Source organism: Muntiacus reevesi, chromosome 9, assembly GCF_963930625.1.
Source record: "Muntiacus reevesi chromosome 9, mMunRee1.1, whole genome shotgun sequence".
NCBI classification, from domain to species: Eukaryota; Metazoa; Chordata; class Mammalia; order Artiodactyla; family Cervidae; genus Muntiacus; species Muntiacus reevesi.
The window spans coordinates 62,925,093-62,938,477 of record NC_089257.1 but is presented as its reverse complement, the minus strand read 5'-3'; the positions used below and the strand labels follow the sequence as shown (position 1 = coordinate 62,938,477).

General features: G+C 45.8%; 1 protein-coding gene and 1 long non-coding RNA gene across 4 annotated transcripts in view; one reads left to right on the top strand and one right to left on the bottom strand.

Moving 5' to 3' along the window:
* Window positions 1-13,385, top strand: part of LOC136175192 (uncharacterized) — a 43,424-nt gene that overhangs the window by 24,758 nt on the left and 5,281 nt on the right. For 2 of the 3 annotated variants that reach the window (XR_010664438.1, XR_010664437.1), the window contains exon 3: window positions 11,631-11,770. This is a non-coding gene — a long non-coding RNA (uncharacterized lncRNA). Of the gene's footprint in view, window positions 1-3,602; window positions 4,075-11,630; window positions 11,771-13,385 lie in introns of those variants that run through there. The other variant, XR_010664436.1, reaches the window with a different exon arrangement.
* JAML (junction adhesion molecule like) overlaps window positions 7,665-13,385 on the bottom strand; it is a 29,284-nt gene continuing 23,563 nt past the window's right edge. Inside the window, exons 9-11 of the mRNA XM_065945508.1 lie at window positions 12,709-12,769; window positions 11,001-11,087; window positions 7,665-8,161 (exon numbers count right to left, since the gene is read on the bottom strand). Of these exons, the coding sequence (XP_065801580.1) occupies window positions 8,069-8,161; window positions 11,001-11,087; window positions 12,709-12,769 (241 nt within the window). The 3' untranslated portion in view covers window positions 7,665-8,068. The remainder of the gene's footprint in view (window positions 8,162-11,000; window positions 11,088-12,708; window positions 12,770-13,385) is intronic.

Genomic DNA, 13,385 nt, shown 5'->3' with positions numbered 1-13,385 from the left:
AAAAATGATATAATACTGTAGCCCACCAGATTCCTCAGTTCATGGAGTTCTCCAGGCAAGAATACTGGAGTGGGTAGCCATTCCCTTTTCTAGGGAGTCTTCTCAACCCAGGGATCCAACCTGGATCTCCTGCATTGTAGGCAGATTCTTTACCGTCTGAGCCACCAGGGAAGCCCTAATATAATATAAGAGCAGGACAATTAAGGGAGGAGGCTGGGCCCTGCCTAGACCACATATTTCTCATTCTTGAAGTCAGGAGATCTCCCCAACCACAAGAAAGGCTCCTTGGAGGTTAAAGGGGGAGTGATGTCCAGGGATGCTCTACCCACAAGCCTTTGTGGTAGAATTCATCATGGCTAAGAGATGCCAATGAACACCCAGGACTGATCTTTAGGATGGACTGATTGGGTCTCCTTGCAGTCCAAGGGACTCTCAAAAATCTTCTCCAATACCACAGTTCAAAAGCATCAATTCTTCGGTGGTTAGTTTTCTTTATAGTCCAACTCTCACATCCATACATGACTACTGGAAAAACCATAGCCTTGACTAGACAGACCTTTGTTGACAAAGTGATGTCTCTGCTTTTTGATATGCTGTCTAGCTTGGACATAACTTTCCTTCCAAGGAGTAAGCGTCTTTTAATTTCATGGCTTCAGTCACCATCTGCAGTGATTTTGGAGCCCAAAAAAATAGTCTGACAGTGTTTCCACTGTTTCCTCATCTATTTCCCATGAAGTGATGGGACCAGATGCCATGATCTTAGTTTTCTGAATATGGAGCTTTAAGCCAACTTTTTCACTCGCCTCTTTCACTTTCATCAAGAAGCTTTTTAGGTCCTCTTCACTTTCTGCCATAAGGGTGATGTCATCTGCATATCTGAGGTTATTGATATTTCTCCCAGCAATCTTGATTCCAGCTTGTGCTTCTTCCAGCCCAGTGTTTCTCATGATGTACTCTGCATATAAGTTAAACAAGCAGGGTGACAATAGATAGCCTTGACATACTCCTTTTCCTATTTGGAACCAGTCTATTGGTCCATGTCCAGTTCTAACTGTTGCTTCCTGACCTGCATATAGGATTCTCAAGAGGCAAGTCAGGTGGTCTGGTATTCCCATCTCCTTCAGAATTTTCCAGTTTATTGTGATCCACACAGTCAAAGGCTTTGGCATAGTCAATAAAGCAGAAATAGATGTTTTTCTGAAACTCTCTTGCTTTTTCGATGATCCAGAGGATGTTGGCAATTTGATCTCTGGTTCCTCTGCCTTTTCTAAAACCAGCTTGAACATCTGGAAGTTCATGGTTCACGTATTGCTGAAGCCTGGCTTGGAGAATTTTGAGCATTACTTTACTAGCATGTGAGATGAGTGCAATTGTGTGGTAGTTTGAGCATTCTTTGGGATTGCCTTTCTTTGGGTTGGAATGAAAACTGACCTTTTCCAGTCCTGTGGCCACTGCTGAGTTTTCCAAATTTGCTGGCATATTGAGTGCAGCACTTTCACAGCATCATCTTTCAGGATTTGAAATAGCTCAACTGGAATTCTATCACCTCCACTAGCTTTGTTCATAGTGATGCTTCTTAAGGCCCACTTGACTTCACATCCCAGGATGTCTGGCTCTAGGTGAGTGATCACATCGTCGTGATTATCTAGGTCGTGAAGATCTTTTTTGTACAGTCCTTCTGTGTATTCTTGTCACCTCTTCTTAATACCTTCTGCTTCTGTTAGGTCCATACCATTTCTGTCCTTTATTAGCCCATCTTTAACTTGAGCCCACTCAAGTTACCTATGATATTAATAGTTAAGGGCAGGGTCAGAGTCAAGACTCAAGCTGCAGTCTGTGTGAAAGACTGCATGTATCCAGTAATCCACATCACCTGTTACCAAGGGGAGGCGACATGAGAACTTCCCTTGGGTTGTTTAGAGACATAGGGAAGAGAAAACCAGAATAGATGTAGCAAGATGCCTGTGTGTGTGTGTGTGTGTGTGTGTGTGTGTGTGTGTGTGTGTGTGTAACAGAATGCAGAAAGAGACAGGGCACAAAGGAATCAAATGAGAGGCCAGCACAGTGCTCCGCTCAGAGCAGACACAGGTGCTGCCTAGCTGCCCAGGGTACCCTGAATGAAAGAATGAGTGAATTTGGAGAGGGATGGGACATCATCCACATTATCAAGAAGGCAGTGAGATCTAGCCCAGGCTGCTGAAGCTGTCCTAGGTTGAGGAGGAGTGAAGTGGGTCAAATTTGGGTGGCAGTTGCTGAAGGCAGAGATGTGGGGAGAAGACCTCTGAGCTTATCCGTACCTGGATCTTACAGAGATTCTGTCACCAAAGTGCCTCTCTCACACCCCCAGAGTCTAGCACTAGCTGGCTTATTCACAGAGCTCACAGCCCAAAGGAAGAGAAGTCAGAGAAGGAGAGATGGGTTAACCTAGGAGAAAAGAGTCTCCTGGTGGCCACAACCCTCAGATCCCAGGCCTCCTGTGCCATCAGCCTGGCCTGGCTCTCAGGTGCGCTCACAGGGATACACCGGCATCAGCCCAGGGGCCCCAGCTCCCGCCCCAGCCCCTCAGCCCCATCCCAGTTTGCAGCACCATGCTGCCGCAGGCACATGTCAGGCGGAGAGTTTTAGTTTGATGTAGCCGGCCTCCTCCTTTTTCTTAACACTGTTGAGCATGCCCGTGAGGCCCAGGAAAGCTGCTTGCTTACCCCGCTCCCTTGGTCTCACACTGGGTCCAAAAGCTTCTATTTGGGGGACATCTAAGAAACAGATCCAGAAGTTCCTTTGCCTCTATCCAGAATTTGGCTAGGAGAAGCCAAGCCTGACTTAGTATAGCCTTTGTCCAATTCAGCTCTCCAGGACCAAGAGTCAGAAGGCAGTGGATCAGAGAGGCACCCTGGCAGGGTGAGTTGGGAGGAGAGCAGACCTCGAGCCTCCCCACAGCTCAGCCGGACTTCCAGATGCCCATCTGCTTCAAAAAGTTATGCTTTCCCCCAGGAGCCAATAAAAGCCTGGGAAGCAGAAACTCAAAGAGGTAATCAATAGTTTGCAAAACGAAGACACCACTATTGGAGACAGGCTATCTGGGGAATGAGGCCCTCTTTTCAGCATTTCTACCCAGTGCCATTTAACCCTGAAGACTGGATTAGACAACACTCAATTTTCTATCCTGCTGGTGGAAGAATGTTACAAATAACCCAAAGGAAGGTGGTTTCCTTTTACCTTTGAAATTCTTAGTTGAGGCTACAGAGAGACTCCCTGGGTACCACTGCCTTACTGGACCAGCATCCTCAGTCTCACCTGGGAGCTTCTTAGAAATGCAGAGTCACAGGTCCCACCTCAGATCCAAAGAATCAGAATCTGCATGTTAAACAAGATCTTTAGATGTTTCTTGAGCACATGAAAGTTTAAGAAGTAATGCCTTCAATGAATATTAAAAGGTTTGCATCCCAGGAGCAAGAGGCAGTGCAAAGGCCAGGTATGGGAGGCTGGGAAGAAGGGGCTGGCAAGCAGGAACAAGCTTAGGATTAAATGTGTACAGCACCAAGTGGCCTGCCCAGAAATAACAATTTCACTCACCTTTCTTCTCTGCCCTGACCCTTCCCAAGCCATTCTGCACCAGGCAAGTTTCGAGGCTTCTCTGACCCCGTGTAAGAGCTTCACAGCATGGTGTCTCGACCTTTGAAGTTTCCTCCTCCAGGAATGCCCTTCCTCCCCTGTCTGCTCAGCTAGCTCCTAGTCCTTCTTCAAAAATCTACTAAATGACTTCTCTGCTGGCTCAGTGATTAAGAATCTGCCTGCCAAAAACATAAGGGACACAGGTTCGATCCCTGGTCCAGGAAGATCCCACACACAGTGGGGCAATTAAGCCCATGCGCCACAACCACAGAATCACACATGCTGTAGAGCCTGCCTGCCACAACTACTGAAGCCCATGCACCCTAGAGTCTGTGCTCACCAATCAGAGAAGCCACCACAATGAGCAGCCCGTGCGTTACAACTAGAGAGTTGACCCAGCTCCCAGCAATGAAGACCCCGTGCAGCCATAAACAAATAAAAAATAAATATATTTTTTAAAAATCTGATACAAAGTAACCCCTTCCTTGTTGTACCTACATACTTCTCTCTGACCCTGGGTCCACTCCCTCATTTATCAGTTCCTTCATACAACAAACTCAAATATCTAATGTCCCCTATGTGCCAGACTCAAGGCTAGAAAGTAGAGACATAGAAGTGGATGAGATACAGCTCACTCTTTGAGAGTTTACCTTCTAGACAGGGAGGTAAATGTATCAATTCTCATCTATAGTATCCCTGGGATTGCTTGAGCCAGGGAGTATTGTCATTTTTTGTTTACATATCTTACCTCCCCAACTAGACTGTTGTTCCTTAAAGACAGGGGTTCTGTCTTATTCTTCTTAGTTTGTGTTAGGCCACTATTAGTCCCTGAGCAGATGAGAATGAATGCATGAATGAATATCTATTTCATATCTTGGGAAAGAGCAGAAACTCCATCAACCTGACCTTCCACAGCCAAAGTGTGGTGGAACCAGGTCTGGGAGCTAGGTTCAGCCATCCCATTCCGTAGGAATTCCATTCAGTGAAGGATTTTCCCACATGGAGTCAGATACTGCAACGCTCACAGAAAAGACTTAAAGCAGATTCTCTAAAGAGTTTAAGATCTCTCAGAGAAAATAAAGCCCACACCCATGAAACAATTAGAAAACATCAAATGATAAAATTCAGTAAGTGTAGAGACAAGTAGAAGTGGACAATCACCCGAGCGAGACTCAAACAGGTCCTTGAAGAAATGTTTATTTGGGCAGGTAAGAAGAAAAAGGGAATTCTAGACAGGGGAACACCAAGAGCAAAGGCTCAGAAGCACAGAAGACAAAGGTATGTGAATCATGGGGAAAAAATGGGAGGTGTGGATGGGTAGACAAAATGGTGCCCAGTGTCAGAAGGCCATGAGCATACAGTGTGGAGTTCAGACAAGGGTTCTGGGAGTTCTGGGACAAAGTAAATCACTGTTGTCACCATCTAGGAAATATGAAAGGGTTTAGCTTTCTGTGAAAACGCCAAGTTCCCTTAGTTTTTGGTGAAGAAGGGATGTTTCAAGAGTTGGCCTTAAAAAAAAAAAAGAGTTGGTTTTTATAGAAGTGGTAATGGATCACCTGATCTCCCTTGAGGAAGAACGAACCACATTTGCAAACCAACTGGCCAGGACAGAAGGTCAGGAGTTCTGAGAAACTTTGTTTATTCTAAGAAGATAACTGGTCTGGGTTGGAACAAAACTTGCAACCTAAGGTTCTCTAGGTCTAAGTAACTGAGCCAAATCAGTGGCAGGATGACCACTTCCAAACACACACATACAAAGAGCTGGTGTTTTATTAAAGAAAATTCCCAGTGTAGACATGTAAGCACACAGGCTAGCTAAGAGCAGAAAGAGTGAGGTGGCAAAGAGAAACAAAGACTGAAGCACTGGCAGAAGGCAGAAGCCTTTTAAAGGAGGCACAGCTTCTGCAGGTCCCCAGGGGACAGGCTGAACTGTTTTCAGTTCCAGTAGCCAAACTCTGATGGTGCCAGATTCTCCTTTATTCCTGGGTGGCCCCACCCCCTCCACCCTTAGGCTGCTTTCTGTTGGCAAAAGTTTGCTTGCTTCTGGAAGCCTTTGAATATGGGAGCATCTGGTGTTCTAGAGACTTAAAATGCTGCAAATTCAAGTAACATAACTGCTTGGATCTACAAGGAGATTCAGCTTGCTCCATCTCCAGCAGGCGTCTTGCCCTTCAGAATGTCAACCCTCAGAGCTATGCAAAACCCTTCCCCAAGTTTGGCTTCCTAACTCTTTCTTTGGATGAGAAGAAGGACTTAGTTATTATATTTAGGGTTGCAGGGCTTCCTGCCCATAGAAATAAAAAATAATGAGATGGGGACTGAATCATCAGCTGACAAATCCACTGGGGAAAACATACTGGAAGGGGATGGAGGATCCAGACCAGGCTCTAGCCCCTAACCAACCTCATTTAGTTCCCATGATTATTTTCTATCAGGCAAATAGCCTCAAAGAATTGACATAAACTTCGTCATGTTGAACAGAGAGTAAGAGGCAGAGCCAAGATTTAAACCAGGTTTTTTTCACTAGAAGCCATTCCCTACACTATATGCCTTCAAGGTCCTGGATTTAGTAGACAACCACCCCCAAGCAAAGGGCATAGGGGGCAGGCAGGTCTTTCCCATGGGCCCCTGCAGGGCTATTTTGGTTTGGGGCAAAATTGTATTTGACAGCTGTGGACTTGCGCTCTCAACCTTGACTCCATGCCTGTGTGTAAGAGGAAGATTTGTGGAGAGGCAGAGTTGAGAGAGAGAGGAAGACTTCCTCTTCTTCCTCCTCAGAATGAAAGCTTAACTTTGAATGAATGGAATTCAAAGTATTCCCTTCTAGTCAGAACAACAGATGTACAATCACCATCCACCCACTTCACTCGGTATCCTGAAGGTTGGCATCACATGAAAACAATATTTGAGGAAGTAGAAAAGGGCCCCTCAGCTCAGGAGAGCATGTTGCCTAATAAGTCAGAAAGGAAACCACTTCCTCCCCATGAACTCTTAGTATATGAAAGAAGTCCCCCCATCATGTCAACATGTGTCGCCTCTCTGGTATGTCTTGGACAGGATATTGCCTTCAATCCACATATTGTAAATTATTGACATGCTCCTTATTGAGAGCTAAAAATGAGGAAGAAACATGTCATGACTCTTAGCCATGGCTGAACAAAAAGAGGCTTCAAGCCTCCAAGTGTAGACCAGAGGACAGTTGGTAAAAGAGAAATTAATGATGAGTGTGTTGTGGAGGGTCCTTGAAATCTGGAGAGTTAGGGAAATCACTCAAATATGTAGCTCTGGGACTTCCCTGGTGGTCCAGCAGTTTAGACTCCACACTTCCAATGGAAGGTGCATGGGTTCGATCACTGGTCAGGGAACTAAGATCCCATGTGCTGTGGGGTGCAGCTAAAAAAAATTAAAAATTACCTCAACTTGAGATTGGATCAGAAATCAGACCCACAAAAGATCTGCTCTTTATCCAGGCCCTAAATGGCTAAAAGGGGAAAATGGGACACAGTACATGAGGCAGGCTGTATGGGAGTAAAGACAAAGAGATCTGAGCTGAGACCAGACTAGAAACAGGAGTTCAGAACCAGAGGATTTAAAAAAAACAAAAACAAAAAAAACTAGCCTTATTAAATCTTACTGCATTAAAGGAACCAAAAAGGAAGGAATCTCACATTTCAGACCAAGAGTTAAATCAGTGGCTGTCCGCTTTGGTGACCCAGGAGTGTCATTTCTGAAAAAGACAAGTGCTCCAGCTCCACCCATATATTCTATTCAGACCTCTGGTGGGACCCAGCCAAGAGCCACCAGCCACTCTGATATCCAGCCGGCATCAAGAAGCACTGAGTTACATCGAAGAGATGTAGTCATACCCCACTTCCAACCCATTCACGCCCCCCAAACTTCCTCAAGCCTCAAACCGGCCCCCAATGTATGAGCCACAGCAGGGCTTTCTTCCAGTCACTTCAGTTGTTTCAGGAATTCCCAACTATAGATTCTTCACCAGCACTCCACATGCCCTTCAGCCAGGGTAAAAACACAGGATGATTGCTACAGACTGCATTTATTTAGGGATCATTGGCCAAAGGAACAATCATTTGGGGCAGTTTTTATCTCTGTGATTCCTCTCTGGAAACATCCACAGAGAGCACCGTCCAAGCAGAGGGTCTGACCTGAAGGGACGCTCGAGGCCACTGCAGCAGCTGACCAGGGTCCCCGGGGCCAGGGTCTCACTCCAGGGGGACCTCGTCCAGGCTCCCCCTTATCAGCCTGTCTTCCTCCAGGCCTGTCTGGTCTCTGCTGGGCTTCGAGCCCTCCAACTTCAGCCCTCTGCCCAAGCAGTGAGGCAGGAAGAGGACTGGGAGGGCAGTGGGTCTGAAACAACTGCTACATGGATGGACTCCGGACACACAGCAAAGAGAGTCTCTGCCTCAGCCAAGGGTGAGAGGACCACCCCTTCTTCTCAGAAGGCTTGCTCTGTTTTTGCCATTCCCCCAGATGACCTGTTGTCTAGTGGGCTAGCTGCTGCCGACCTCAGAGAAGGCCAGACTGGGTGCTGTGGGGAGAGAGAAACAAAGCATGTTTGTAAGAAGCATTTCAATCATAATAGTTACCATTTATTGAGCTCTTTCCATCTGTCTGGGCTAGTTCTGAATTTCACATGCACTATCTCATTTGTTCCTCACAACCCGAGAGGTAGGTTTTATTAATATTTTCCCCATTAAGGATGAGGAAACCGAAGCTCAAGAAACCAAGTTACCTGCCCAAGATGATCCAGCTTCTAAGTCAGGGTAAAGATGCGGACCCTGGTCTGTCCAACTCCACAGCTAGGGATCTTAACCATTGTGCCATACAGCCTCAGAAAGAGGACATGGTATGGTGCCCCTCCATTTAAGTAAATTTAATAAAAAGGCAAAGGTTCTGGGACTTCCCTGGCAGTTCAGTAGTTAGGACACCAGGGAGGTACAGGGGGGAAGGGTTCAATCCCTGGTTGGGGATTTAAAATCCTGCACACTGCAGGTGTAGTCAAAAATAAAAATCAATGTAAAAAAAATCCATGATAAACAAAAAAAATTTTTTTTTAATTTTAAGCAAAATTTCTTTGTTACCCCTGCTTTCTATCAGATAACAGCCCCCTACCTAAAGTCTCAAACAAATGGTACACAGACCAGAATTCACCCACAGCCTTGTGTAATTTGACAGTGTTTTAGAATAACTTGATGAGCCCCGAAGGCCTTTGAGTTTGTGGCCCTGGTCTCCCATCACACTTGCTTTATTGGATCCGTTTCAAGGGGACATGGGCGCTGTTTTCTGCAGAGTTTAAATCTCAAACACCTGGCACTAAACATGAGACGCTGGCACTGAAGCTGGCTTACTTCTCCATCATCTCTGTCCCACAGAGTGTCTGCAAACGGTACCACCCAGGTGACGGACACAGATCAGCAGGCACCGTTATCAGCAGGTCTCTAAGACAAGGTTCTGGCAGTTACTGTAGCATCACATGGCAATGATGGGAGAAGGATGGGGGAAGGGGAGTGACTATATTCAACTTCAGAGGGGAGCTCGTGTTTCACTTGGTGGAGTAAGGCCAGATTCTGATCTCACTCTTCCCTGGCAGAACCTTTCTCTGTTGCAATCATCTGGGAGTCATGTGTCCTTGGAGCTGGTGTAACAGGAAAAAAACACAAGCCATCATCCTATAAACAGAGGAGGCCAGCCTTCCTGAACACAGTAGAACACTGTTCCCTGCATGGCTGGGGTGCCTATTACGAAAGTCCTTCAGTTGGGTCCGACTCTCTGCGACCCCATGGAGTACACAGTCCACAGAATTCTCCAGGCCAGAATACTGGAGTGGATAACCGGTCTCTTCTCCAGGGGATCTTCCCAACCCAGGGATCGAACCCAGGTCTCCCGCACTGCAGGCGGATTCTTGACCAAACATTATTTATCTACAAATAGCATCATGTCCCTCGCCAGCTCATTCCTTTTGTCCTTACACCTACTCACTACACAGTCAGTGTCTTTTCTAGGTGCTAGACTTTCCTGGAGAGTTGAACAAAGAGAACATAGGAATCAGACTCTGTATTATTACATGATATCCAGCATGCAGCCTTCCAGCATTTGGATTATGTCAAGGTACAATAAGTCACAGAAGTAAAAAATCTAAGAGTTGAAAACTATTGACTTTACATATATATTTGGATATATGTTGGCCATCCAGAATTGGAGCCAACTAGAAATCAGTGCAAAGATACAACCATTAGTAATCTAAGGAATTCTAAAAGATATGTGCAGAGAAGAGGTCATATTCAGAAATGTAAAAAAATAAAATTTAATAACATGATAAAGCAATTAGCAAGTGTATAAAATATCACAATGGGCCTCCAGGTGGCTCAGTGGCAAAGAACCTGACTGCCAATGCAGGAGACACAGGTTGGATCCCTGAGTCAAGAAGATCCCCTGGAGGAGGAAATGGCAACCTACTCCAGTATTCTTGCCTGGAAATCCCATGGACAGAGGAGCCTGGTGGGCTACAGTCCATGAAGTCACAAAAGAGTCGGATATGACTTAGTGACTAAACAACAACAACAATAAAATATCCCGACACCATAGGAAAGCTGTAAAGGCTATGAATAAAGGAGCATTGGGTAAAATAGCATAAACAGTAGGGTTCTCATAGTTAGTGCTGCATCAAATAAAGAATGCTACTAGCATAAAAAGACTTGGGGAAAGACATGTAATTCATTAAGGGACCTAGGGCTTAAATCGTAAATAGCAATTCCTTAGCACAACACAGCACTAGGAAGTTATTGGTGCTGGGCTTGCAGGCCTGTGTATATGAGCATCTAATGGGCATAGCAAATTTGTGTTGCTTTCAGTTAATAAAGTGCAAATAATGACCTTATGCTGCAAAACAAAAAAAAAAAAATCTAAGAGTTGGAAGGGACCTTTTGACAGGGAGGAAAACAGTTCCTCGTGACATGATTTTTGTACAGGATCATCTAGCCCCTCTTTACTACATTGTGTTAAACCAGTATTGTGCTGATGAGAAAGAGATCTTTGTCTAACCTCATGATAGCACTTCCTTCTACCTCTAAGATCAACCCTCTCCAGCCCTAGAGATGCTCAGAAGACTGGAAATTGGGTATAAGGACAAGTTTGCTACTACTCTTCTATCCAGCAGAGCTTCAACTTCTTACAATTTCCAACTACCTAGAAAAATCTCTGCCTTCAGCAGAGTGTCCCCTCACCCCACCACCACCGCACCTCACCCCCACCCCTGCTCCCGCCAGGAAACCTAGCAATGTCCACCCCCCATGAGTCTGCCATATCCTTCCCAAGTCCTTTTCCTGCCTCCAGACACCGGGCTCAGCGGGACTCAGAACATTCCTCACCATGGTCATGTAGGTGGCCTCCGATTTTCCACCTGATTCTTCCTCATCGTTCACCTCATGTGTGGTTATTGAGGAGTAAATATGTTTCTAGAGGGGAGAAAATCATATAAATAGTCTTAAAGCTCAACAAATCTTACATGCCAGAGAAAAGGCTATCTTTTCCATGTTCTTATGATTCCCTATGTTCACAGGGCATCAACCCCCAAAATCAGTGGGTTCTGAGGGTTATTGAGAGCTACAGAATGATCATAGGTCACAATAATTCAGTCCTCAGACTTCCTGAAAATTAAGAAAATTAACTCATCGGCAAAGAGCACTATATTCAGAACGAACTTCTTTGGTTCAAAAGTCAAACATCTGGGACTTCTCTGGTGGTCCAGTGGTTAAGACTCCACACTCCCAATGCAGGGGGCACAGGTTCAATCCCTTGTTGGGGAACTAAGATTCCACTTGTCCCATGGTGTGACCAGAAAAAAAAAATTCCAACATCTTTGTTTGGATGGGCATTGAGGTAGCAGCAGAGAATTCTTATTTTGCCGAATGATTTGAATTTTGTGGTTATTTCCTCACAATTAGAGTCTTGGCAGGACAGCATTCATCAGCACCTAATTGTCATCATCTCTCCCACAGGGCTTAAACGGCAGGAACAGCCCTCACTGAACTTCACGTCTGTGAGGTCAGGGGTACTTTGTGACTCCCGTCCCTGTCACTATCTGGGGAAGTGATATCATCCGGTGACAAATTCTTGGACTTCTGGAGTCCCCTATGAGGTGAGAAAATCCTACTCTTGGGTCACAAACAGCCCAAAAGATGAAAAGGTATGTAAGAAGAGTTTTTCAAAAGAAAGAAAGGAATGAGGGAGGGAGGAAAACAGGAAGGAAGAAAGAAAGAGGGTGGGAGGAGAGAAGAAAAGAAAGAACAAAAAGGGGGGGGAAAGTTCAAGGAAATTAATCCATTTCTCAGTTCCTAGTAGCAATTATTTATTATTTATATAAACTATCACAAACTAATATGATCAAGAAAAAGTTCTTGAGTCTCTCTTTCTAAAGGTTCCTGAATATTTAATCTGAACTGTTAACTCCTTCACTTAACCCCAGAATGGATCATAATCACCCCTCATATTGATACAATGCCTCAGAGATTATAGAGCACTTGCACATAGCATCACGCTATTTGAACCTCACAGTTGGGCAGATATGTTTGTCCTTCTCCTCATTTTGGGGATGAGAAAACAGAGGCTCGGGGAGTGGCAGAGCTGGGCTTGAACTGGCTTCCGATTCCAAGTCCAGTGCGCTTTCCCCGGACCCTCCAAGGCTGGGCTGGGCTGCAGGGCCCGCCCCGCCCACCCCACGTGCCTCGCTACTCTTGGGCTCTTACTGAGTGATGGAGATCTCCTAAGCACTGCTCTGGGCCAGGCACTGGGGGTGCTGAGACATAACAGTGAATGAGACACAGTTTCCAGGAGAATGATAAAGACACTACCTGGGTGCTGGAGCAGTCTCCACCTTGTCCTCACGGGGCACAGCTGCAAAGCAGCATAATTCTGTTTTTTGGTCTGTCTTTCTTTTTTTTTTTTTTTGGCCCTGCAGGCACGTGGGATCTTAGTTCCCTGACCAGGAATCGAACGCATGTCCCCTGCGTTGGAGGCACAGAGTCTTAACCGCTGGACCACCAGGGAGGTCCCAAAATGGCAGAATTCTTCTCTTACCTCTGCACGAGGCTTCTCTGTGTTCTCCAGGCTTTTGACCAGGGTGGTGGAAGTGACTGAACTGCAAAGAAAAGCATGAGAAACATGAAAAGCACGTGCAATTAACCACCTGGCATTGTATAGTCAAGGGTGACAACACAAGACCACACAGAGTTTTTATAAAAAGAAACCTCAGAGGAGGACCCACTTCTAGACACCTTCAGCCCGCACTAAACAGCTCAGCTTAGAATCTGAGGCATGCATCTCTTTAATGAAGAGCAGAGAAGTATCTAGAGAAAGCCTGGGCGGAAGACAGCTTCGGCCTCTCTTGTGAGTGAAAGTTGCTCAGTGGTGTCCGACTCTTTGCAACCCCATGGACTATACAATCCGTAGAATTCTCTAGGCCAGAATACTGGAGTGGGTAGCCTTTCCCTTCTCCGGGGTATCTTCCCAACCCAGAGATCGAACCCAGGTCTCCCGCATTGCAGGCGGATTCTTTACCAGCTGAGCCACAAGGGAATTCCTCCGCCTGTCTCCTGTCACCCTAATAACTTCCTGTCCAGAACAATTGTAAGTGAATTAATAGAGGGACTCCACGGGATTCGATTTCATCATTTTGGAGGACTAGGGAGAAGAAGCTGGACCAGCAGGGGGCAGCAGAAACTCAGCAAGACACCAGTTCCAAAGGCTGTGGGACT